Here is a 27819-nt window from a genome sequence, read left to right as displayed (position 1 = left end):
TCCTAAAAATTATCATCAATAATCTAGCTTATTTTAAATTTACTCAAACAGTTTTCTAAGTGTCAATACCAACTCAACAATCTCAATTATTATAAAGTAACTGCTTTGGAAATTACCATTTTTCACTTTTACTTATAAAACGTGCAGGCTGATTTACCCTGCTGCTAAGGCAGACCAGACCACAATGACATACATGAGACCCAGATGAAAAGGCAAGTATCTATGAGGGGCAGGCAGTTAATCAGAGATGAATGAAGCAGGACGGACTGGGAGCAATGAGGACCTGGACAGATCATACTCAATCTAAAGGCACAACCAATACTCAGGATGGTGGCCCCAAAGCTGCCAGATCTCCCCATTCTTACAGAAACCAGAAATCTGGATTCTGATATAAAACATCTTCATTTTTAATTATTAACAAACCAATTTCAAACTGGTAAAGATATAGTTTTAAACAAAACATCTGCGGGCTGCCAGCTTGTGGCTCCTGTGTTCTTCTTAAACACCTACAGTTTTCCCTGCTTCACTTTCTCATGTGTTCATTCCCATCACCTTTTTCTCCTAAATATTCAAGCCTAAAGAATACAGAAAAGGTTAAGACATGGAATAAGGAAACAAGATTTTATTAAAGGGTACAAACTTGGAAGCAGAAGATGAATAAATGCTGGAGATCTAATACACAGCACTCTGATATAGTCAACAATACTATATTACATACTTCAAACTTGCTAACAGATTACATTTTAAAACTTCTCAGCACAAAAAAGGAAATGATAATTAGGTGACAACAGTTAACCACTACCAGGGATAATCATACTGAACATATAAATGCATCAAATCAACAGGCTGTATACCTTAAACTTACATAACATTGTACACCGACCAAGCATATCTCAATTTACGTAAAAAAGGAGCTGTGTGCATGCTAAGTCACTTCAGTTGTGCATGACTGACTCTTTGAGACCCTATGGACTGCAGCCTACCAGTCTCCTCTGGCCCTGAGATCCTCCAGGCAAGAATACTGGAATGGGTTGCCATGCCCTTCTCCAAAGAATCATCCCAACCCGGAGATCGAACCTATTTCTCTTACGTCTCCTGCATTGGTAGGTGGGCTCTTTATCACTAGTACCACCTGGGAATCCTAAAAAAGGAGCTAGAAAATACTAACACTCAGGCATCCTGTTACTAATCTTGAAGTAAACATACTTCTTTATGGTCCAACTCTCACATCCATACGTGACTACTGGAAAAACCATAGCTTTGACTAGACGGACCTTCATCAGCCAAGTAATGTCTCTGCTTTTCAATATGGTGCCTGGGTTGGTCACAGTTTTTCTTCCAAGGAGTAATCGTCTTTTAATTTCATGGCCGTAGTCACAATCTGCAGTAATTTTGGAGCCCAAGAAAGGAAAGTTTGTCACTGTTTCCATTGTTTCCCCATCTATTTGCCACGAAGTGATGGCCCCAGATGCCATGATCTTAGTTTTTTGAAGACTGAGTTTTAAGACAGCTTTTTCACTCTACTCTTTCACTTTCATCAAGAGGCTTTCTAGCTCTTCTTCTCTTTCTGCCATAAGTGTGGTGTCATCTGCATATCTGAGGTTATTGATATTTGTCTGAGCAACACGATTCCATCTTGTGCTTCATCCAACCCCAGCATTTTGCAGGATGTACTCTGCATACATAAGTTAAAAAGGCAAGGTGACAATATACAGCCTTGACATACTCCTTTCCCAATTTGGAACCAGTCCGTTATTCCATGTCCAGTTCCAACTGCTGCTTCTTGACCTGCATATAGATTTCTCAGAAGGCAGGTCAGGTGGTCTGGTATTCCCATCTCTTTCAGAAATTTCCAGTTTGTTGTGATCCACACAGTCAAAGGCATTGGCGTAGTCAATCAAGCAGAAATACATGTTTTTCTGGAACTCTCTTGCTTTTCTGATGCTCCATGGGATGTTGGCAATTGGATCCCTGCCTTTTCTAAAATCAGCTTGAACATCTGGAAGTTCGCAGTTCACGTACTGTTGAATCCTGGTTTGGAGAATTTTGAGCATAATTTTGCTAGCCTGTGAGATGAGTGCAGTTGTGCAGTAGTTTGAACATTCTTTGGCACTGCCCTTCTTTGGGACTGACCTTTTCCAGTCCTGTGGCTACTGCTGAGTTTCCCAAATTTGCTGGCATATTGAGTATAGCACTTTCACGGCATCACCTTTTAGGATTTGAAATTGGAATTCCATCACTTCCACTAGCTTTGTTCGTAGTGATGCTTCCTAAGGCCTACTTGACCACATTCCAGGATGTCTGGCTCTAGGTGAGTGATCACACCATCGTGATTATCTGGATCATTAAGATCTTTTTGTATAGTTCTTCTGGTCATTCTTGCTACCTCTTCTTCACATCTTCTGCTTCTGTTAGGTCCATACCATTTTTGTCCTTTATTATGCCCATCTTTGCCTGAAATGTTCCCTTGGTATCTCTAATTCACTTGGTATCTAATTTTCTTTTCTGTGAGAATTGGAGCGTAAAGAAAGCTGAGCACCAAAGAATTGATGCTTTTGAACTGTGGTGTTGGAGAAGAATCTTGAGAGCCATTGGGACTGCAAGGAGATCAAGCCAGTCAATCATAAAGGAGATCAGTCCTGAATATTCAGTCCTGGAAGGACTGATGCTAAAGCTGAAACTCTAATACTTTGGGCCAACTGATGCGAAGAACTGACTCACTGGAAAAGACCCTGAAGCTGGGAAAGATTGAAGGCAGGAGAAGAAGGGGACAACAGAGAATGAGATGTTTGGATGGCATCATCATGGACATGAGTTTGAGCAAGCTTCTGGAACTGGTAATGGACAGGGAAGCCTGGGGTGCTGCAGTCCATGGGGTCACAAAGGGTCAGGCATGACTAGGCAACTGAACTGAACTGAAACATACTTCAGCTTAAAAAAGCATGAAAACAGAGCTACTCCTACAGCTTTAATAGCTCCGCTTTAACTAGTGACTACATCCACTCCACAATCAAAATAATAAGGCTTCTTCAGCAAGCGTGGAGCATACAGCAAAGAGTCAAGCTTGCAGGAGCTTGGGAGGAGCTTGGGAGCCAAGCAGACTGGAGCCAGGGACCCTGCTCTGCTACCTGATTGTTACCTCCACCTTTTCATCCTTTAAAAGCTAACGATATCATCAACTCCAGAAGGCTGCTATGGGACATAAAAAAAAATATCAAACATAAAACACCTCATCTCAGTGGATAACCTGCTAATGACCAGTATCTAATAAATGGGTGCTATTTATATCGGTGCGGTTTCACATAACCCTTACAACCTCGTACTTTTGAAAGAAAACAGCACTGGAGAGAGAAAAATTATGTCTCAGGGCCGATCTGTGTCAGTTTATGTATATGTTGTCCCTGCTGTCTTCCTCCCTCAGACACATCAAAACATTCTCTGTTCTTATTTTTATGACCAGTGATTTGCAAGTGGTTTCCAACTCTTGTCCGCAGGCAAGAATATCCACAGAAGAGGTAAAGATATAATCATGATGTCTGGCATCTTTACTATGATGTGGCTCTAACTCTTCCCAGGCAAGCCTTTACCACTGTATCACTATTCGGTTTGCATTTTTCTTAATAAAACAGAGTATAAATTATGATAGCTAAAAGCCACCCACAGAAGTCAAATTGACACCTCTATTCAAAAAAAGAAAAACTTCAGTGGCTGTTTTGTCGGGCTCTAGTGCTTTAGGAAATGGCAGCCCACGCCAGTGTTCTTGCCTGGAGAATCCCAGGGACGCAGGAGCCTGGTGGGCTGCCGTCTATGGGGTCGCACAGAGTCGGACACGACTGAAGCGACTTAGCGGCAGCAGCAGCAGTGCTTTAGGCTCAAACTTCCTGCTGCTGCTTAGTCCCTCAGTCATGTCCAATTCTTTTCAACCCCACGGACTATAGTCCACCAAATTCCTCTGCCTATAGGATTTTTCAGGCAAGAATACTGGAATGGGCTTCCATTTCCTTCTCCAGTAGATCTTCCTGGATTGCAGGCAGATCCTTTATCCGCTAAGCTAAAGAGGAAGATTAGAAGAGTGAAAGTGGTTAGACGCTCAATTATGTCCGACTCTCTGCAATCCTATGGACTGCAGTCCGCCAGGAATTCTAACTTCCTAACACAGCTTATTTGGCCCTTCCCAGCAGAACCACCATCAACCTCTGCAGCCTCACCTCTCCTTCCTTTCTGCCAAGCTCTCCAAATACACTGTACAGATACAGTGTACTCCTGTACATGCTGCTCCTTTTAACAGGGACATACTTTTTATAAAATCTGTAACCTGCAATACCAAACTAGTAGGGATCTTTTAAAGGATATTTCATTCATATTTTGTTGTGGAATCCAGAGTCACAAAATACACCTCGGAAGATGCCCAAGACAGTGGAGTATAGCTTATTCCCCCAGTGGGTCCAAGAGGAATCAGTTCCCAACAAGGACCCTGATGTTTCTGAGAGGCCCAGTTTCATACCCAACCCCCATGTGACTGGTTACATATTAGCAACCTCTTTGTTGTATATGACTGAGTTTTACAATAAGTAGGTGCTAGGAGAACAAACAATTAAAGTTAAGGGGCAGGGGGATAATGGTTATACATCAAAGGGGGATGTCTCCATGGTTAATCTCACAGAGGCAGCCTGACCTCAACTACAATCTCCATTTGCCATCTGTAGGGAGGAAAGTCTCCAGGAGACCTGGTTTCCATTAGCAACGGTTTCCTCAGGCCCAGTTCATATCCTATCTTTAAGACCAATGACAGGCCTCAAGATGGAGTCTCTCCCGCTTTCCTCACACTGGCCCCAACATTTAAGATATGATCTATTTCTAACGAGCAAGATTCTGCTGAGAATTTAAATTGAGTCTACACTTCCCAAACAAAACCAATCTCTAGGACTCTTTGCTGCTGCTGCTGCTGCTGCTGCTGCGTCACTTCAGTTGTGTCCGACTTTGTGCGATCCCATAGACGGCAGCCCACCAGGCTCCCCCGTCCCTGGGATTCTTCAGGCAAGAACACTGGAGTGGGCTGCCATTTCCTTCTCCAATGCATGAAAGTGAAAAGTGAAAGTGAAGTCGCTCAGTCGTGTCCAACTCTTAGAGACCCCACGGACTGTAGCCCACCAGGCTCCTTCGTCCTTGGGATTTTCCAGGCAAGAGTACTGGAGTGGGGTGCCATTGCCTTCTGTGCTAGAACTCTTTAGGCAGTGATAATTATAGTAATGTATTTAGAGAAATAAATAGTGTTTTAAGTATTAAAAAAGGGCAAAATGATTGTGACATACTAATCACTCAAACCTAAAAATGCATTTCAATTTTAAAAACTATTATAAGCGTAACAGTAAAGAAGTTCACTTAGGCAACTAGTTGAGACCCTAACAGCCTAATGAAATAAAATATAAATAGCTATAAATTAGTTTATATTTTATTGGTAACCCCTAAATATTCTTCTTCTAGAACTGTATCCTAACCAATTAAAAAAATAACATGCCAAGGGAAAGAAAAGTCTTTAAAAGGTAGGAAATTTCACCAGAAAAAGCAAAACCCAGAAATGTCAGAGTGAATTATAATTCTCAAATATTAACTAAATAAAACTGAAAACAAGCTAAAATCCAGCAAATTTTTTAAACAGTAGATCAGGTTAGAGGGGAGAGAGGAATGAAAAGGCAGGGCCAAGAGGATTTTTAAGGCAGTGAAAACACTCTGCATGAACTATAATAGCAGATAAATGTTACTACAAATTTGTCCAAACTTAAGATATGTACAACACCAAAAGTAAACCTTAATCTAAACTATGGACTTTTAAGTGATAATGATGTGTCACTTGAGTCCATCAATTGTAACAAATGCACCACTCTGGAGGGGGATGTTGATAACTGAGAAGCTATGCATGTGGTGGGGGGATGGAGGGGGCAGAGGCCATATGGGAAATCTCTGTACCTTGCTCTCAAGTTTGTTATCAATCTAAAAGTGCTTTAAAACACAAGGAGAAACAGATCAGAAACATTATAAAATTTTGCTAACCACAGAAGACTAGTTTTTAAACTATTTCAACTAGCAGTTCTGAGTAAAAAGCAATATGATAAAGCTAGCATAATTTAGCTCTGGATTTATATTTGAAACGTTTTTCTTTCAGTGTTCTAGTAGACCTCTTTGCTGCATTTTTAAGTGTTATCATCTAACAACTTTAGACAACTTATTTAACTAAATTGTATTCACATACCCTGCTCTTCCAGTCTCTTCTAGATACAAACTACTCACCTTTGTCAAAAGTCTACAGAATATCCACTAGACATATACAGTCAGAAAATATAAAGAGGTCCTTATACTCAAGATTCTGACTCTGAGGTCTTTTGATTGAGCCCTGGGAAAAGGTCAAATGGTAAAGAAAAGCAACCAGTCTGTGCTTTGACTCCCCTTCTTGAAACACTTTTCTCTTGGTTGAATCATTCTTATCTTTCAAGTCTCAATATAAGTGCTATCTTTTCAGAAATCTCTCCTGACATCATCCTGCTATTTTCTATTACAACATCCCACTTCTCTCCTTCATTGCTGTTCTTTTGTGGTTTTTTCTTAAATCTGTAATTACTATTTGGTTGTTTTTTTACCGGTTTATCATCTGTAACCAACAACAAACTAAACAGTCTATATGGATAAAGCCTCCAACCGTATTAACAGTAATTAGCAAAGTACTCCATACACAATGATTATATGAAGACATTCACCTCTTAGTCCAGAGAAGAGTCTGATGTAGACCAATGTAGAGGTGACAACTTAACCGTGAAAACTGGTAAGATCATCTGTGGGAAGTGTATGGGATTAAACAAGAGAATATAGAAAAGAGACCTTGAGGTGGCCCAACATTGACAGTTTGAATAGAACAGGCAAAGAAGACTACGATAGAAAAGTCAGATAAATCACACAGAAACCAAAGAAAGAATGTTTCAAGGAATATTTCAATTGCAGAATTCTCCCAAGAGGTCCAGTAAAAATTGAAAGGCTCCATTAGCTTTCATTCCATTAAGGTTAATGGTGGGACTTTCTGGTGGTCCAGTGGCTAAGATTACACACTCACAATGCAGGGAGCCCAGGTTCAATCCCTGGTCAGGGAACTAGATTCCACATGTCACAACTAAGAGTTTGCATGCCACAACTAAAGATCACATATGCCACAACAAAGATCAAAGATTCCTTGTGCTGCAACTAAGACCCCAAACAGCCAAATATAATAAAAATAAATACACATTTCTTAAAGCCTATGTTAATGTTACAACAGAAAAGAAAGTTATTTTAAAAAATTGTACATCTGTATGAGACTCAAACAAGCAGGGAAAACAGTCCTTACAATTGTGAAAGTACATTCAGTTCAGTTCAGTCACTCAGTCGTGTCCCACTCTTTGCGACCCCATGAATCACAGCATGCCAGGCCTCACTGTCAATCACCAATTCCAGGAGTTTACTCAAACATATGTCCATCGAGTTGGTGATGCCATCCAGCCATCTCATCCTCTGTCATCCCCTTCTCCTCCTGCCCCCAATCCCTCCCAGCATCAGAGTCTTTTCCAGTGAGCCAACTCTTCTCATGAGGTGGCCAAAGTACTGGAGTTTCAGCTTTTGCATCAGTCCTTCCAATGAACACCCAGGACTGATCTCCTTTAGGATGGACTGGTTGGATCTCCTTGCAGTCCAAGGGACTCTCAAGAGTCTTCTCCAACACCACAGTTCAAAAGCATCAATTCTTCGGCGCTCAGCTTTCTTCACAGTCCAACTCTCACATCCATACATGACTGCTGGAAAAACCATAGCCTTGACTAGATGGACCTTTGTTGGCAAAGTAATACCTCTGCTTTTAAATAGGCTATCTAGGTTGGTTCTTGCCTGGAGAACCCCAGGGACGGGGGAGCCTGGTGGGCTGCCATCTATGGGGTCGCCCAGAGTCAGACATGACTGAAACGATTTAGCAGCAGCAGGTTGGTCATAACTTTCCTTCCAAGGAGTAAGCGTCTTTTAATTTCATGGCTGCAATCTCCATCTGCAGTGATTTTGGAGGCCCCCCCCCAAAGTAAAGTCAGCCACTTTTTCCACTGTTTGCCCATCTATTTCCCATGAAGTGATGGGACCAGATGCCATGATCTTAGTTTTCTGAATGTTGAGCTTTAAGCCAACTTTTTCACTCTCCTCTTTTACTTTCATCAAGAGGCTTTTAGTTCCTCTTCACTTTCTGCCATAACTAAATTGAGCAGACAGTGCTAATTGCTGCTTCCCTGGTGGCTCAGAGGTTAAAGCGTCTGCCTCCAATGCGGGAGACTTGGGTTCGATCCCTGGGTCGGGAAGATCCCCTGGAGAAGGAAATGGTAACCCACTCCAGTATTCCTGCCTGGAGAATCCCGTGGACGGAAAAGCCTGGTAGGCTACAGTCCACAGGGTCGCAAAGCGTCCGACACGACTGAGCGACTTCACTCACATTCACTCAGTTTAATAAACAGTCTCCTCATTAGACCAGAAGAGGCCCAGTGAGCTCAGTAACATGTTCTATCCATTCCTGCTGCTGCTAAGTCGCTTCAGTCATGTCCGACTCTGTGCGACCCCATAGACGGCAGCCCATCGGTCTCCGCCGTGCCTGGGATTCTCCAGGCAAGAACACTGGAGTGGGTTGCCATTTCCTTGTCCAATGCACGAAAGTGAAGTCGCTCAGTCGTGTCCGACTCTTAGCGACCCCATGGACTGCAGCCTACCACGCTCCTCCGTCCATGGGATTTTCCAGACAAGAATTGTGGAGTGGGGTGCCATTGCCTTCTCCGCAATCCATGCCTAGGTTACCAGAAACCTGGCACAGTGCCTGGCTCACAGTAGGTGCTCACTATATATTTCTAAGTGAATTCAGAATTCGGAATCCAATCTCAACTACTGTAATAGCCACCTTGATTGTCTCTCGCCTCTAACCCGTTTTATGCTTTTGTTTTGACCGTGAGACGGCTGTGTCACATAAACATAGAAGTGTTATTACTGTCATTACGCCTTACTTCCTCCATCAGACACTTGTTTCTTGACAGCGGAGCTTCTTGTCCGCTCATCCCATGACCCGCCAGTGTCTTGCATGAATTAAGGGTAAGTAATCCTGAATCTGGAGAAAAGGCTTCTTACTGAAAGAGTGGTGGCTACTTCACAGTGATTTCAACGTCAACCAGTGGACCCTGCTGCTCCAAGCGCAGAGACAACGCTCCCCTGGTCCGAGTCGCAGCAGCCGCCTCCCCAGCAGGGGGCGCTGCAGCGCGCCCCTTCCCTCCCCCACCCGCCCCCCAAGTGCGCTGCCGGCCTTCAGTCCCCGCCCTCGCCCCCGCCCGGCGGTCACCTGCAGTGGCTGCACTCGGGCCTCCGCTCCGCCGGCTCCACTGGCAGTTCCCACAGCCCGTCCGCACTGGCCCCATACGCCTCCGCGTCCAAAACAGACGCCGCTGGCGCTGACCCGCCCACCCGCGGCTCCTCCTCCTCGGGCGTCTGAGACCTCAAGGTCCCAGGCGGCCACGCGACGGGGTCCCCGGGTGTTCGCGCCTCTTGGTGCTGCTCCATGGCAGGCGCTCAGGGCCGGCCCTCACATCGCTTCCCTGCTACCGCCGGGGGGCGCCACACGCTGAAGAAACCGTCCCGCGTCGCACGGCGCTACGCACGCACGCCACGTACGGAGGGCGGGTCTCCGAAGCCCAGGCGGAAGACCCCCCCGCCCGCCGCAGAGAAGGAATGAGCCCATTGGCTTGTGCCCAGTAAAACAGCTCAGCTAGAACCCGGAAGCAAAGTGTGGTTTGTCCTGGGAAGCTAGTGAGGTTAGGGTAGTGTCTCTGGGGCAAGTAAAAAAAACTTTTCTGAAAACATCTCAGGTGGCAAAGTTGTGCTTTCCTTATTTTTAACCCCTTCAAAAGTGAAAGTAAAGTGGAATTCTGCATATTCCGCCTCAGGATGGCAGTTTAATAATTATTAGTAGCTGCGTGAGTGCACACAGTCGCAGCCGCTGATGTACTTGATAGTTTCAGGCCAGCAAGGGAAAGTATGCACCGACTGTAAATAGGATTCACTGCTGGTCTGCTTCAGAGGATTTCCTACTCTCGAAGGTCGGGAACCTGTGCCCTGTGACTTGTACTTGGTATTTCCAATAGCAAACATGCATTTTACGCTAGACACTAAATATTTCTTTAAATGAGGTTTTTTTTGTTTTGTTTCATTATCCGAGGACCCTAAGCTCAGGAGGCAGTAAGAGAGCTGAGCTTTCATGGAGAGGAAAGAAAAGCCACAGAAAGATAACTGCTTTGCCTAAGGTTTTACAGCTCTGAAAAACAGCAATATAGCCCGCAGTTTTTTAAAAACTAACTAACTTCACTTTAGAAAAGAGACTACTTCTTGCCTTATGTGGGTGCTGATTCTTCTCACTTATTAATACTTTGTTACTTCTTCCAGCATTCAACGTTTTAAACAAAAAAAGTTTTCACCAGACATATGAATTGTTTTGCAATGACAATTATCTTGATTCTTGAGCTACGAAAGAGTGAATATAAAATAAAGTAGATTTATCAGTGATAGTAATAGAACAGTACTGTATTTCTTAAAATGTTGATCTCACTATGACATTTTTAGTCATCTTAAAATCAAGCTTGTATATAGAATACAAGGCTATTGTTTTCAACTTTCCTGCATTCTTTTCCCCTGAAAAGGGTGCCTGTCATTTATTTTGGAGTACTCGAAGGGAGAATAGAAAAAAGCTGAAAAACCTGCCTGGTGATGAATGTGGGATGGGAGAAAAAGCTGGAACTTAATGTCAGTTGTAGTTGGGAGATAATGAAATCCTAGAGACTGTACAAAAGGAGGTGAATCAGAAAACAAAGAAATAAGGATGCAATTTAGATTGGAGAACCAACTCTTTAACTACTAAAAGTCTCCTGTGACAACCCTTAAACTCTGATCTCCAGTCTCAAGATGTGAAATGTTCTGGCAAGTCATTTCAGGTCCCTCCAGACTACCAACTATGAATTATGTGAAGGAAATTAAGTTCTAACAAGCCTATTTATATTTGGTTTTCTCTTTTAGCACCCAACATGAGATCATTGGTTGTACCCATCAAAGAATTCAAAATCCAACCATTTATTTCTACTACCTCTGCCCTGATTCAAGCCTGTGTCATCTCTTGCCTAGAATATTACCATAAACACATTTAAATGGGCCCCTGCTTCATCCTTGCTTCTCTACAGTTCATTCTCCTAGAGGTTGACCAGAATCAAAGAAAACTCCCATGCAGGTGGGATAGAGCCAGAGCTGGGTGAAAAGACAGTCACTTTTCCCCTCTGAAAAGCAAGAAATTCACCCAACGTCCAGTTTATGAACCCTGACCTTAAGTAGCCTGAAAAAAATGTATCACACACCCAGCCAGCTGCTATTTTATGTGAGTTTACCAGCCTGAGACAGACTTCAATACCAAAATAAAAACCATCAGTCACCAAACCTCTGAGAAATACCAAGGCACTAGGAAGGTAAGCAAAAGCTCCTTTAAGAGAGAAAATCAACTTTAACAGTTCATCAGTGTTAACAAACTAATCTTAAGATGTTAATTTATGTTTTATTTATCTCTCAACTCTTAGTAACCAGATCATTATACTCTTTGTTTCAAGGGAGTCTGAGAGGTTAAAACAGATTAGAGACAACCTCAACATCAGGCCTGATGTGTGTGCACATGTGTGCGAGGAATGAGATGGATTTGTCCTTGGGTTAAAGGCAAAGATTGTTAGACTGTTAGAGGGAAGATTTCCCTGAGAAGGGGACAAAGGGTTACCAAAATCCCATTCCTAACCCCCAGCGCTCCCAGGTAATGATACCACACCCAGAGGGGAGGAATGAGGGGATGATTTCCTGGATGCCTAGAGGAGATGAACCCTAGATTCCAAATTTCCCAGCCTTGTGAAGATTCTGCTGCTGCCACCAAGTTACAAGTGACCAAGAACCAGGGACTACGGTGTTTCATTGATAGCAAATGATTACAGAGGTTCCAAGGGGGCCTCCTGGGTATTTTGGCTCATGGTTCAACAGCATTAATTCTTCGGCACTCAGCTTTCTTCACAGTCCAACTCTCGCATCCATACATGACTACTAGAAAAACCATAGCCTTGACTAGACGGACCTTTGTTAGCAAAGTAATGTCTCTGCTTTTTAATATGCTGTCTAGGTTAGTCATAAGTTTCTTTCCAAGGAGTAAGCGTCTTAATTTCATGGCTGCAATCACCATCTGCAGTGATTTTGGAGCCCCAAAAAATAAAGTCTGACCCTGTTTCCACTGTTTGCCCATCTATTTGCCATAAAGTGATGGGACCAGATGCCATGATCTTAATTTTCTGAATGTTAGCTTTAAGCCAACTTTTTCACCCTCCTATTTCACTTTCATCAAGAGGCTTTTTAGTTCCTCTTCACTTTCTGCCAATCACACAGACCACAGCCTTGTCTAACTAATGAAACTAAGCCATGCCCTGTGGGGCCACCCAAGACAGGCAGGTCATGGTGGAGAGGTCTGACAGAATGTGATCCACTGGAGAAGGGAAGGCAAACCACTTCAGTATTTTTGCCTTGAGAACCCCCTGAACAGTATGAAAATGATAGTATACTGAAAAAGGAACTCCTCAGGCCGGTAGGTGCCCAATATGCTACTGGAGATCAGTGGAGAAATAACTCCAGAAAGAATGAAGGGATGGAGCCAAAGCAAAAACAATACCCAGTTGTGGATTTGACTGGTGATAGAAGCAATTTTTCCCAGCTCCCTGGAAAACCTCATTTTTGTTGCATTCCTCACTCACAATTCGCTTAATATGACTCAAATTGTAAATAGACATTGGTAGGAAGATTTCTATCAAACTGCAAAAACAGGGACTTCCCTGGAGTCCTGTGGTTAAGACTGCACCTCCACTGCAAGGGGCACAAGTTCAGTCTCTGGTTGGGGAACTAAGATCCTGCATGCTGTTCAGTGGGCCTCCCTCAAAAAAATTAATAAATAATAATGATAAAGTTGTATACATAGTATGTGATAACTTACAAAAATCTTTTTTTTTTAAATATGAATAAAACTGCAAAACAGTATCAGCAATGTCTGGCAGGTCAGGTCCATAACCCTGGGAAAAAACTATTCTTGTCCCCAGAGACCTCAGACCTCCTTTCTCTGGACCCGTGGAACACCTAAAACTGGACTTCATTCAACTGCCACTTAGTATGGGTTATAAATATGTTCTCCTTATTATCAATATATGTATGTTTTTCCCATAGGTTGAGGCCTTCCCTTACCACAAGGCTGATGCCCTGATATTGGCAAAGAGACAGTTTTTAAAAATGTGTTTTCCTCTTGGGGTTTTATGCAATCTCCAGTGATCAAGATACCCAGTTCACTGGGCAAATCATATAAGCCTTAACGAAAACCTTGCACTTCTTGGAACTATCACTGTCCCTGTCACTCTCAATTATCAGGCAAGGACAACAGAACTAGTGGAAAAACTGAACTCAAAGAAGAACAACAATTAATTATATGGGATTGAATGAACTAATGAATATGGTTACAGTTTTTATGACTTTTTGTCTAAAATAGTCATACTCGTGTTCAGTCGTGGCCAACTATTTACGACTCTATAGACTATAGCCTGCCAGGCTCCTCTGTCCACAGGATTTTTCAGACAAGAATACTGGAGTGGGTTGCCATTTACTACCCCAGGGGATCTTCCTCACCCAGGGAATAAACCCACATCTCGTGCGTCTCCTGCATTAGCAGGTAGAGACTTTGCCACTGTGCTGCTTGGCAAGGTGGTCTAAAATATGACTAATTTTTAAACTTTTTGTTTTTCAGATACAAGGAAGTTTTATAAAAATTTGGTAAATTATACTTTTGTAAGCAGAATTGAAACACTTACCTTTTTCTCTCTACCTGATCCCTCCAGAATTCAGAAACTCTCAGGAAGTATCCTTATTTTTTGGCAATATAGTTATTTATGTAAGTTCAATAAGAATCTGTTCACCTTAAAACAGAACACAATTGGAAACATTGATTACATTACCAAGGCTTTGACTAGAATGGTCTTTTCTTTTTTGGCTGCACCTTGAGGCTTGCAGGATCTCAGTTCCCCAACTTGGGATCAAACCCCAGTGCCTGGCAGTGAGAGCTTGGAGTCCTAACCACTGGACCACCAGGGAGCTCCCAAGAATAGTCATATGTGAGACAGACCCTTGTAGACTCAGACATGACCAGACAGGTTAAAGGAACTAAGGTTGACTTTATGGAGCCAATAAAGCTTGTAAAAACAGCCTAATATTAATACCTTGCTTACAACTATCCCAACAGCCTTACCAGGTGAGTAAGGAAGGTCACATCCTGGCAGGTACAGGAAATGCAGAATGTTGAGGGGACCTCAAGAAAGGAGGAATTCACCCAAATCTATAGGTATTACAGGAAAGTCTGATAAGCAAATCTTTGGTGTGGCTTCCTGGCCTCAAACGGCATTAAAAGTTCAATCTGGAAATTCCTTGTAAAAGTTCAAGCAAAATAGGTCTAAAAGATCATACATGGTTAGTCACTATTCTTGCTAGACTTATATAAACACTCAGTTCAAGTTTATTAATTCTAGACATAATTTGCAAACAAATTCGTCTTAATTTGGCTACCTTAGTAGAAATTAGGGTGATTTTAGAGAGACAATTGTGTGTCAATAATAATTCATACATATAGGTATCAGATTGTATTGCGAGGTTTTGTAATTTACCTAAAAACTAGACTGAGTTTTTAGAGTTTCCTCTAGTATTTGACTACAACTCTCTAAACTAACTTTTCCAATTTTCTCCCATCTTTTGGACTTGAAATCACTGAAACCTAAAACTATTCCGCAAACCAAAGCTAAACAACTTGACATAAAGTTCAGAGAAATTGCCACAACAGCTTATACTTAAATAATCCTTGTGCCTGTTGCTATATGAGTCACTCAGAAAGCTTACATGAACACCCAATCACATCATCAGAGATGTTTCAAACTGCAAAAGATGCTTGGACATTGATAATCTAGAAGTCCTCTTGACTGACTGCCCTCTGGGCTCAAAAACTGGTTTATAATCTGCTCCAATTTTTAACCTTTATTTTTCGTTTCCATAGAAATGCCACTAATTAAATACCTGACTCTTTGCACAATAGACCTAGTGTTGGGAGCCCATCTGCCTGACTGCCTCCTGAAATGAGATACATGCATGCATACATGCTAAGTCGCTTCAGTCATGTCCGACTCTGTGCGACCCCATGGACAGCAGCCCACCAGGCTTCTCTGCCCATGGGATTCTCCAGGCAAGAATACTGGAGCGGATTTCCATGTCCTTCTGCAGAAGTGAGATACAATTATTGAAAAAAATCTGTCCTTTTCTCAGAACTAAGAAACCGGTTCAGTGAAACGGAAGACACTGCGAACCTGCTGTCTCTCTCCATGGTCATCAATTCAGCTTTGAGTATGTGAAACTTCCAGGCAAGCTTCAAAGGAGGGAACTGTTGGGGCCCAGAGAAAACTGACTTGACTTTCACTTTTCACTGTCATGCATTGGAGAAGGAAATGGCAACCCATTCCAGTGTTCTTGCCTGGAGAATCCCAGGGACGGAGAGCCTGTTGGGCTGCCGTCTATGGGGTCGCACAGAGTCGGACATGACTGAAATGACTTAGCAGCAGCAGCAGAGAAAACTGCCCAAATTGTGCCTTAATGGTGTATTGTTTAGAATAAAAGATACTTAAGAAACAGCCAAGAAGAGGACACTCTGACCCTCCTTCATGTCTCCCTGGCAGCAGAAAATCTATCACTCAGATGAAAGGTATACTCCTTGCATCTGGAGGGACAAAGACACCTTGTTGCCAAAAATAGTGAATTCCAGCCTCTAAGCCTATATAAACAAACACTCTTGTGTCTTTAATTCACTACCTCAAGCTGAAACTCCATTTAAATTTTTCACTAACTGGACACCCCAAACCTGAGTGGGATCTCAGGTTTGTCCTGTGAATTGTCCTGTGAATTCCTTACAAATTTATTGTTCTTTCATTTAACAAATATAAAAAACCACCTGCGTTGGCCACTTACCATATCTCATTTCTATGGGACCTCTATGCACATGAATTAAAATGATTTCTTTTTCCCTGTTAATCTGTCTTTTGTCAATTTTATTGTTAGTCCAGACACAAAAATTCAAGAAGGGTAAAGGGGGAAATATATACATATATACAATGGAATATTACTCAGCCATTAAAAAGAATGAAATTATGCCATTTGCAGCAACATGGATGGATATTGAGAGTGTCATACTGAGTGAAATAAGTCAGACAAAGAAGGAGAAATATCGTATGACATCCCTTATATGGGGAATCTAAAAAGAAATTATACAAACAAACTTACGAAACAGAGACCCATAGACTTAGAAAATGAACTTATGGTTGCCAGGGGGAAGGGATAGTTAGGGAGTTTGGGAAGGTCATATACATGTTGCTATATTCAAAATGGATAACCAACAGGGGCCTACTGTATAGCAAGCACGTGGAACTCTACTCAATGTTATGTGCCAGTCTGGATGGAAGGGGGATTTGGGGGAGAACAGATACATGTATATGTATGACTGAGTCCCTTCGCTGTTTACCTGAAACTACCATAACATTGTTAACCATCTAAACCCTAATACAGAATGAGAAGTTTTTAAAAAATCACTAGGGCCCCAAAGATTAAAGACTCAGGAAGAAACTTTGACCTTCCCCTTAAGTGCCTAAAAGAATGGAGGTGGTAGATGCCCTTTTCTAGTGACAGATAACTATGGAGTAAACTGGACGCAGTAGACAGAGCAGATCCCAGTAACGTCTGTTTGTTAAAATTTCTCTGGGTCCCATGCTGTGCATGGCGCAACAGACATTTGTATATCAAACATTTGCTTTGCTGTTGCTGTTGTTTGGTCTCTCAGTCCTGTCTGACTTTTTGTGACCCCATGAACCACACTACCACACCACACAAGGCATCTATGTCCTGGGATCCCATCTCCTGGACTTTGTTCAGACTCCGGTCCATCCAATCAGTAATGCCATCCAACGATCTCATCCTCTGTCTTCTCCTCCTGCCCTCAATATTTCCCAGCATCAGGGTCTTTTCCAGTGAATCAGCTCTTTGCATCAGGTGGCCAAAGTATTGGAGCTTCAGCTTCAGCATCAGTCCTTCCAATGATATTCAGGGTTGATTTCCTTTAGGGTTGACTTGATGTTCAAGGAACTCTAAAGTCTTCTCTACCACCACAATTCAAAAGCATCTGTTCTTCAGTGCTCAGGCTTCATTATGGTCCAACTCTCACATACATGACTACTGGAAAAACCATAGCTTTGACTATATGGACTTCTGCTTTTCCAGCTAGAAGGTGATTGCCTTCCTCCCCTTTGAAGTCCTAAACCACTGCTTCAGCATCCTCCGTTGTGTTTAGCTGAAAATGGTACTTAAGTTTAGGGTTTCAGCCATTTTGGCGAGTTACTCAATTTTCCTGAGTCTCTCTCATGTGTACATGTTATTAAAATTTTATTTGGTTTTCTCCTGTCAAGGTGCTGATGCCAATTCTTATATTAGCCAGAAGAACATAGAAGAAAAGAGGAAACCCTCTTCTTCCCAGGTGGCTCAGTGGTAAAGAATCCAAAGGTGAAAGACTCAATGGACATGAGTTTGAGTAAACTCTGGGAGTTGGTGATAGACAGGGAGGCCTGGCATGCTGCGATTCATGGGGTCGCAAAGAGTTGGACACGACTGAGTGACTGAACTGAACTGAATAGCTTTGAGCTGCAGGGCATCTTGATCTAACACGTTATCTGTTGGCAATTCCTCGTTTGAGCCAGTAACTAAAAGGCATAGGCCCCAACACTAGGTATCCTTTTAATTCTTTCTGTGTTTTGAATTGAAGTATAAAGGGAAATATGAACTTTGCTTAAAAATTATGCAAAGTTTAAAGATTATAGAGGTTTGTTGGCAGTTATATTTTGTTCTCCATTCAGATATCTCTGAGGGAAAATGCTATAAAATAATGATTAAGTGATTTTTCATGTTCAGAGTTGAAGTTCCAAAACCAGTGTATAGAGTCACAGTCCTTGAGCAGAGGAGGGGTACAGGTTTTACTAATCTTCCTTACCCAAAGCAACAACCCCGTCTGTGAGTTCCTGTAGTAACCTGCTAGGACCTTGAGCTCAAGAAAGAACTGTGCCTTTCATCACCCTATCCTTCATGTAGTGAGCCCATCCATTAATGAGGAGCTTCAAAATGGTGCTAACATTCATCCTGAGGTAAAAAATGAGACAGGAAGAGAGCATTCTTTAAAAGAATGATATAGCCCTAGGGTACAACAATAAGCTGGTTAGAGCCAGCTAGGTCCAAGATGGTGGACAAGTCAACTTCTGCTAGACCTTGAACCTCAGTATACGCTTATTGTAATACATCAACATGCTAAATGATATACCCACAGGCCTATGTGAATCACTATGCTATACACCTGAAACTTATATAATATTGTAAATAAATTATATTCTAATTAAAAAATTTAAAAGACTTCAAGTCCTTAGAAAGCACACATACACACACACACACAAATTCCTTTCTGTGTTCCATTATCTATGCATGGCCCAGCAAACATATAGGGGATTATTGATGATCCCCCATATGATTGATAATATGATTATTATTGATAATTGATTGATAACAATGTCATCAGTTCAAATAGGAAAGACTGGAGTGAAGAACATCTTTGGGGAAAGATGTGTGCCAAAACAGGCTGCCAGCAATTCTATTCTGTCCATGCCATGTCTCAAGTACCAATGTTGAAATTAATATAGAAATATCAAGCATGCTGTTGGATATAAGAATCTGGACTATTAAGGAGAAGACAGGGATAGAAACATTAAATGCACTTTTTTTCCTTCCAGTTTTATTGAGATATAATTGACATATAGCACTGCGTAAGTTTAAGGTATAATGATTTGACTTAAATCATGAAATGATTATGACAATAAGTTTACTGAACATTCATCATCTCATATAGATATAAAATTAAACAAATAGAAAAAAAATCATTGTGATGAGAACTCTTAAGATACACTGTCTTAACAGCTGTCACATGACATAGAGCAATGTTAATTATATTTATCATGTTATTAAGTGTGATTTGATTAAAAAAAATAAAACAGAAATCAACTATATGCATGAAATACCAGGGGATTGTCTGATTTGAGACGGGGCAGCAAATAAAACAAGCCATCACTGTGCTATATACTTTTACTACAGTCAGCTCCATAGATCTTTTCCAGTCCCTTTGATTGTATTAGATATTTTCAAGAGGCCTGGAACATGAAGATGACCACTGATGCTTCTATATCTGTTTTCAGTTTATTGTTCATGGGAGTAGGACTGTAGTGAAAAGAATGGAGAAAGCATAAACAGGGGGAAATCTGGTATTTCTCAAAACAAGTGTAAATCATTGAAATAACATATATATGATTTAACAGAACTGGAATTCTAAAATAAAGATCTTTTAAATTTCTTTATAATACCAACCTCCAAATTCCTGCAAAGAGAACATGATACAGACCTGCCACCCTCATATCCTTTTGTACAGTTTTGCATAGAACAGCATTATATTGAGTTCCATGCTGAAGCAGATTATACTATAGCAAAGCCCTGGTGTTATTTGTGAAATTATAATGTTCATTTTACAGCACTTTACAATTTATAAAAATCGTTTTACCAACATTATTTAATTTTGTTTTTCCTTACAGCCTTTCAGAGTAAATAAGATATTTATTATTTGACAGATAAGGGAAAATGTCAGCCTCTGAAAATGAAATGGTTTGTCTAAATTACAATGGCTATTTTAAGTGACAAGATTGTGTTCAAAAGCCAGATTTTCTAACTCTAGTGCTGTTTCTTTCTGTGATATCATAAAACTTCTTTACTTTTTTCCCCACTGTTCAGTAGATATTTATTAATAGTTTCCCAAATTTCATAATAAACAAAATTGAAATAGTGAAGTGAATACTTTGAAACCACAAAATTATATAAGAAAGAGCTAAGACTAGAATTTATATTAACTAATCCATTACATATTCATTGATGACTCAGCTAGAGATGTTTACCACTGTAAATCATTTCTATTGTATAAATATCTTGAGCTAAAATCTATGAGCAAGAAAATATCTGGCATAAATTTCCTTAAGAATGCTTATAATTCAATTTCTGACCATTTTTACTATATTTTTTACAAGTTTTCAAAGAGATAATTCATATTTTTAAAACTTTGCAGAAGGAAGTTTAAAAATCACAAATTTGCTGAAGCAGATGTGACTACTGCAAAAAAAAAAAAAAAGAGGAAGTTTAAAGAAAACCTAAATACACAAATAATGTTTTAGAATGCTTGACTGGATTCATTGTGGCAGTCACATATGGTGAATCTAATGCTTTACATACATTTTGAGACACGCTATACACAAAGCCCCTATTCACTGAAAATACCATTATATGAGCATATGATGGATGATTTTTTGTTCTTTATTTTAGAAGAGATGTGAGTGCAGATTAAGACTGGCCCAAAAAATCATGAGTTGAAATTTTCCCCTCTAAGTATTGTTTCTCATCTTTAGATTTTAATCTCTTTTTTTGTACAACATCATTGTCATGCATTCAAATAATAGTTTTTGCTTACAAACTCCAGAATTAGAATTCGATATAGTAATATCAGTTGACAATAATTAATTTGGGCCTGAGACATATAGTCTCAATGACTTGTTACTTGCCCTGGAAGTACTCCTATAGTAAAAATACATACATTGACTCCCAACTATTACATAAAACAGGCCAATAGTTGAAGACCAAAAAAAAGTCATACTCTTCTATACATATATTTAGCCACATTAAAATTAGTCAAAGACAAATATAATCTGATGATGTGAGACATCAGTGGTGTACATAATCCAAAATAGTCCACAATCTTCAAAAAGGAATTTAGGGCATGCATTTAAATATGAATCTTTGACATCCTAAGAATTCCAAACTCCTAAATAAGATTGTTATATTATGAATACTGAACATCTTAACTAGACAGGAGTTAGGTTTTCTGGTTCTTACCTACAATATTTTCAAACCAAAAATCATGATCAATTATCTGAAATACTGGAGAAGTAGAGAAAAGCGAACCCTGTTGCACTGTTGGTGAGAATGTAAATTGATACAGCCACTATGGAGAACAGTATGGAGATTTCTTTAAAAACTAGGAATAAAATTACCATATGACCCAGCAATTCCACTCCTGGGCATATATCCTGAGAAAACCATAGTTGAAAAAGACACATGTACCCCACTCTTCATTGTAGCACTATTTACAATAGCCACCACATGGAAGCAACCTGAGGAGGGCAACCCACTCCAGTATTCTTGCCTGGAGAACCCCATGGACAGAGAAGCCTGGTGGGCTACAGTCCACAGGGTCACAGAAAGTTAGACACAACTGAAGTGACTTAGCATGCATGCACAGAAGCAACTTAGATGTCTGTCAACAGATGAATAAATAAAGAAGTTGTGATGCATATATATATACATACACACACACACATATATATATAGTGGAATATTCATTACTCAGCCATAAAAAAGGAACAAATTTGAATCAGTTCTAGTGAGGTGGATAAAGCTAGAGCCTGTTGAAGTAAGTCAGAAAGAGAAAAACAAATATCATATATTAACACATATATATGGAATCTAGAAAAATGGTACTGATGAACCTATTTTCAAGGCAGGAATACAGACTCAGACATATAGAACAGACTTATGGACACAGAGAGGGAAGGAGAGGGTGGGATGAACTGAGAGTAGCACCGAAATATAAAAATACATATATTACAATTACCATATATAAAATAGATAGCTAATGGGAAGTTGCTGTATAGCACAGAGAGCTCAGCCTGATGCTCCGTGACAACCTAGAGGGGTGGGATGGGGTTGGAGGTGGGAGGGAGGTTTAAGAAGGTGGAGACAAGGGTATACATATGGCTGGTTCACAATGACATATGGCAGAAACCAACACAACATTGTAAAGCAATTATCTTCCAATGAAAAATAAATTTTAAAAACAAAGTATATAAAAATTATCCAAAATAGTCTAAAATTAGCCCTGCTCTAGATAACTCATGAAGCCTGTTCAACTCATTTCTGGCTCTTCTCCGTTTTCTCCTCACATACCCCCAAGTCCTCTTCTCAAAGTCAGAAACTCTTGATTCCCTGCCTGGCCCCATGCTTTGGAAACAATGCTGTCTTCCCTTCAGTAATTCAAAAGTCCTTTTTCATTGCGCTTTTGTGTAATTTCTAAATCCTATATATAAGCAGTTTAAAAATCATATATTAGGAAGCAATAAAAATATTTTTAAGGGATTTGAAGATTAGTAGTTCAACATATGGAGAAGGCAATGGCAACCCCCTCCAGTACTCTTGCCTGGAAAATCCCATGGGCAGAGGACCCTGGTGGGCTGCAGTCCATGGGGTCGCGAAGAGTCAGACACAACTGGGTGACTTCACTTTCACTTCTCACTTTCATGCATTGAAGAAGGAACTGGCAACCCACTCCAGTGTTCTTGCCTGGAGAATCCCAAGGATGGGGGAGCCTGGTGGGCTGCCGTCCATGGGGTCACACAGAATCGGACACAACTGAAGCAACTTAGCAGCAGCAGCAGCATTTCAACATACGAGTGATTCAGTAATAAGTGATACCTGTTCTTGCCGTATGCTGCATCCTAGTTCTCATTCCCAGTAACAATCATTATTCTCAACCCTAGGCCTTCCTGGTCAGGAACTAGGTTTCGTTCCCTCCACTATCACAGAGGGCTTAGAGACCTTCACTGAGCCTACATCTTGCCACACTCATTCCTGAAACCTGCTAACTGCTGGCTGTTTCCCTGATACTACTTGCCATAATATCACTCTCAGGTTACCCTTTTTACCTCTAGTTAAGGCTTTCTGATGGTGACCACTTTTCTGGCTCACCACTATTGTATGTTGTCACATCTCCTAGAGACTAAGTTCTCTTAAGTCTTGGCGAGAGAACAAACTGATGGCCCATAGGGCAATAATAGTTGTTTTGGCATTATCAGTATTTGAAATTTTAAAAGGTGAATGTCTTTAGACCAAAAATATGTTCTCCAGTTTGCCAAAGGCTCCAGCACACCCTATTGTATTACAGAAGGTGAAACTTGCTCAGTCGTGCCCAACTGTTTGTGACCGCAAGGACTATACAGTCCTTGGAATTCTCCAGGGGATCTTCCGAACCCAGGGATTGAACCCAGGTCTCCAGCATTGCAGGCAAATTCTTTACTGTCTAAGCCACCAGGGAAGCTCCTATTGTATTACAACAGCCCCATTATTAATTTGCTTATCTGCCTGAAACTTGAAGCCATTGGGGGTAGACCTCTAAAGAGAGATCCCCTCCAACAGCATAACAGAGCTCTCATCATCATCCCGTCTGGGCTCTGTTTACCCAGTACATCAACTGAATGTCTAATTCCAAGTCTTAAGATTTCTTATTCTTTCTGGCTCCACTGATTCAACAAATCCTTTGTGTGAAATGACACCACCATCTCAGATGCCGAGAAAGTAGGAGATGGAAGGAGTGACATTTGAATGTTACTCTGGAATTACTGACTTGTTTACTATATCCCTCCAAATCACAGATGCACTCCGGAAAATTAAAAAAAAAAAAAATCTAAAAAGAAACTCAGCAGAAGCAAGCAAAGAACAGCCCTGACATACATGAAAATGAAAATTTTCACTACTGATGTGAGAATTCAGTGTACTTTTTGATGAGCTAAAAATGACTATCACAAAGATGGATGTTAGTTGCTTGCCCGCAGACGTACGCCCACATCAGCTAAGGATTCACTCCTGCATTCCATACACAACATATTACGAATTTGTAGGATTTGGGAAAACATTTCATCTCCACCTGGGGAAGATTTAGAGTGGGAAAGAGTTAGGATAAGTGGAACAAAGAAAGGGAAGTCAGAAAGGCCTAAGAAACAAGCAAGCACGAGTGGAAGTAAGGACAGGGAGCAAGGGAGGCAGGGAGCAGGAACGCAAATTAACAATTTATTGAGCATGTACTAGGTGCCAACTGTGTTCAATCCTTTTATACACAGGATTTCATTTAATATTCACACTCTCTTAAGTTCAGAGAATCAAGGACACATTCAGGATTACAAGAGCACAAAACAACAAAGTTAGACTGTAAAGCCAAGTCTAACTCAAAAGCCCACATCCTCTTCAAGATGCCACAACTTTCTCAATGGTGATTTATTTTAACCAATGCAGCAAGCATGTACATGAAAGTGGTTTTTTTTTTAAAAAAAAAAAAAAAAGCAAAATTCAACTGAGTAAGGATTTCCCAGGTGGTTCAATGGTAAAGAGTCCTTGGTCAGGGAATTCAGATCCCACCTGCCGAAGGGCAAATTAGCGCATACCACAACTACACAGCCCATGTGCCACAACGGCTGAGCTGGCACTGCCAGATTAAAAGATTCCACATGAAGTAATGAAGATCCATGTGCCACAACTAAAACATGACATGGCCAAATAAATAAATAAAATTTTAAAAATTCAACTGAGTAAAACTGATTGTAAAAAAGGGGGGGTTCTATTGAAAGGCAAGGAAGCTATTAGCAAAAGAAAGGATTATTTGGGGGCCAGGATATTTTTTAGGGAGGAGAAGGGAAAGACAAGAGTTTTATCATCAAATTTGCCTCTTTCCCCTGGGAGGTGGTATGGATAAAGTGGGCCACCATGACAGATTATTTCATGGTGGCTCAGAGGTTAAAGCATCTGCCTGGAATGCAGGAGACCCAGGTTCAATCGCTGGGTCAGGAAGATCCCCTGCAGAAGGAAATGGCAACCCACTCCAGTACTCTTGCCTGGAGAATCCCATGGAGGGAGGAGCCTGGTAGGCTACAGTCCATGTGGTCACAAAGAGCTGGACACGACTGAGTGGCTTCACTTTCACTTTCACTTTCAACCAGAAAATACCAGACTGGTTGATTCAGATTACATTTCTGGTGAAGTTAGAAATTGCAATTAGATTAGGTATTAAAACTAGGTTTGGTATATGGGCTTTAGTACAAGTGAAGCCACTGTGAGCCTTATGGTTTTTCCCTTTAACAAGAGCTAACTTAGCAGTGCTTTGGAAAGGGGTGGAATAGATATATTTAACTTTCAAAACAGTCTTGTGAGATAAGTATTGTTTTTTCCTTTTCTCACAGAAACTGAAACTAAAGGTCAAAGAAGTCAAATACCATACCAAAAGTCAACCATTTTTGCAAACAGCAACAGAATCACTTGGTGTACGCCTTAGGCACAAGAGTCCCCCATTCTCTGTGCATGTTGCAGAGAGGTGGTTTAGGTAGGGCCAGAGTGAAGCTGGATGCATAACAATACTGTGCTTCATGAGAGGGATCCCACCCCCTGTTGCTCTCTCTTTTACAGAGCAAGATGAGAGTGAACTTAGAAGCAAGGGACATAGAGTGTGGGCACTAAATGGTCTGAGCTTGGTTGCCAGTTGTCTGTGAACGCTAGCTGTTAACTCCTGTGGGAAGTTGGTTTGTGGTGCAGCTCTTCCCATGGGGAGAAAGGAAATCACTGAAAAAGGTGCCACCAGAAGCTGTTTCAGACACAGTCCCTTCCACTGAAGCAGGGGCCGCTGCCCCAGCTAGTTCATCCAGACATCCCAAAGAGAAATCTGAGGGCCATTTATTGGACAACCCAAAAATAGTGACAGAGCAAGGACTTGAGCCATGGTCTTTTGGTTTTAGAATCCAGGTAGAAGTTGGAAAGCTAACCCTGGTTGAGTGAAAACAGTAGCCAGATCCAATGGCTACAGCAAGCTTAGAACTGTTCCACATGACTTATTTGGGATCTCAGGTGTTCAAATGGCAAATAGTCAAACAGGTAAATGCCAGCATACTAGTGCCAAGTGATGGAGCCACTCATAACATCCCAGACACAGCTAAAGGGCTTGAGGAGGGAGATGACTCCAGTTGGGAGAAAAGGGGCACCACATTGACAAAGGCAGTTATAGGAAACCATTTCCATTAAACCCGTTGGTTGAACTAAAAGTCAGCTTCATAAATAACTGTACTCTCTTTATGAGTCTCTTTATGATAAAATTTTCTATACAAACAAATACAGAAGATCAAGTGACATTTCTACTTTAAGAGGATTGGATCTTTTCCACTAATTTATATCACTTTTGATAGTAAAATGAAGTAGATTGTAAGTAAGGAGTCCTACTGTGAATATTTTGTGAATAACTACTGCACAATTTTTTTAAATTTTCAATTAATTTTTCAATGGTAATTAATCTTTCAGTACATATTTTCTTATACTGAGTTTACCCTTTTCTCTATTATCTTTTTTTTTACTTTATCTCTACAGTAGATTTAGAGTAAAAGACTTTCATTTTTCTTTATTCTCTAAAAGGCTGAGAGATATTTCATTCTATCTTGTGAAGAACCATTCTTGTTAAGCAAGGACTGGTCTGAGAATGCACCTGTGCTTATTCCTTGTGTCAACTAAAAAAGATGTATGGCTTGAGAGTTGTGAGGTAAGTTTTATTCGGGACAAAATGAGGACTGCAGCCCGGAAGGCAGCATCTCAGATAGCTCTGAGAGACTGCTCCAAAGAAGCAGTGGGGAAAGTCAATATATAAGGTTTTAGTGAAGGGGGAGTTCAATACCATGAAGCCCTCAATTTACAAAAGGTTTTTGTTAGTCATGAGGGTCTGATGTTACCATAAAGGGATTTAGTGCTTCTCTAGATATGAAGAGATGCAAGGATTGAGATCATAAAAGCTGTTCCTAAAAGCATCCAACTATCTAAACACCTGTCCCACCAGATTCCCTGGAGCACAGAGTGCCTCAGTCCACCCTGAACTCCCTCAGCGGGTGTTGAAGGTCACCAGCTATAGCAGCATGGGGTTCAATCTCTGTAGAGGCAGACGGCAAACGCCTTGTTGTTCAGTCGTTGGCAATGCTCTTGGTAAGTGCCAATTTGTAGTTGACACTTTCTATTCTAAAACTGAACCATGGCTGGGAAAACTGGCCAACCACTTGTAAAAGAAGGAAACTAGATCACTTTCTAACACCATACACAAAAATAAACTCAAAATGGATTAAAGATCTAAACATAAGACCGCAAACTATAAAACTCCTAGAGGAGAACACAGGCAAAACACTCTCGGACATAAATCACAGCAGGATCCTCTATGACCCACCTCCCAGAATACTGGAAATAAAAGCAAAAATAAACAAGTGGGATCTAATTAAAATTAAAAGCTTCTGCACAACAAAGGAAACTATAAGCAAGGTGAGAAGACAGCTTTTGGAATGGGAGAAAATAATAGCAAATGAAGCAACTGACAAACAACTAATCTCAAAAATATACAAGCAACTCATGCAGCTTAATTCCAGAAAAATAAACGACCCAATCAAAAAGTGGGCCAAAGAACTAAATAGACATTTCTCCAAAGAAAACATACAGATGGCTAACAAACACATGAAAAGATGCTCAACATCACTCATTATCAGAGAAATGCAAATCAAAACCACAATGAGGTACCATCTCACACCAGTCAGAATGGCTGCGATCCAAAAGTCTACAAGGAATAAATGCTGGAGAGGATGTGAAGAAAAAGGAACCCTCTTACACTGTTGGTGGAAATGCAAA

The 27819-nt window shown here is 40.9% G+C and overlaps 1 protein-coding gene across 2 annotated transcripts in view; it reads right to left on the bottom strand.

The window, feature by feature from the left end:
- Positions 1 to 9695, bottom strand: part of DTWD2 (DTW domain containing 2) — a 92197-nt gene extending 82502 nt beyond the window's left edge. For both annotated transcript variants that reach the window (XM_004008691.6, XM_012178252.5), the window contains exon 1: positions 9380 to 9695. In XM_004008691.6, coding sequence (XP_004008740.1) covers positions 9380 to 9597 — 218 coding nt within the window. In that variant the 5' untranslated portion in view covers positions 9598 to 9695. The remainder of the gene's footprint in view (positions 1 to 9379) is intronic.
- Positions 9696 to 27819: the final 18124 nt, after the last annotated feature.

Source organism: Ovis aries, chromosome 5 (assembly GCF_016772045.2).
Source record: "Ovis aries strain OAR_USU_Benz2616 breed Rambouillet chromosome 5, ARS-UI_Ramb_v3.0, whole genome shotgun sequence".
Classification (NCBI taxonomy): Eukaryota; Metazoa; Chordata; class Mammalia; order Artiodactyla; family Bovidae; genus Ovis; species Ovis aries.
Note: the sequence above shows the minus strand (reverse complement) of the source record. Positions and strands in the feature narration are given on the sequence as shown.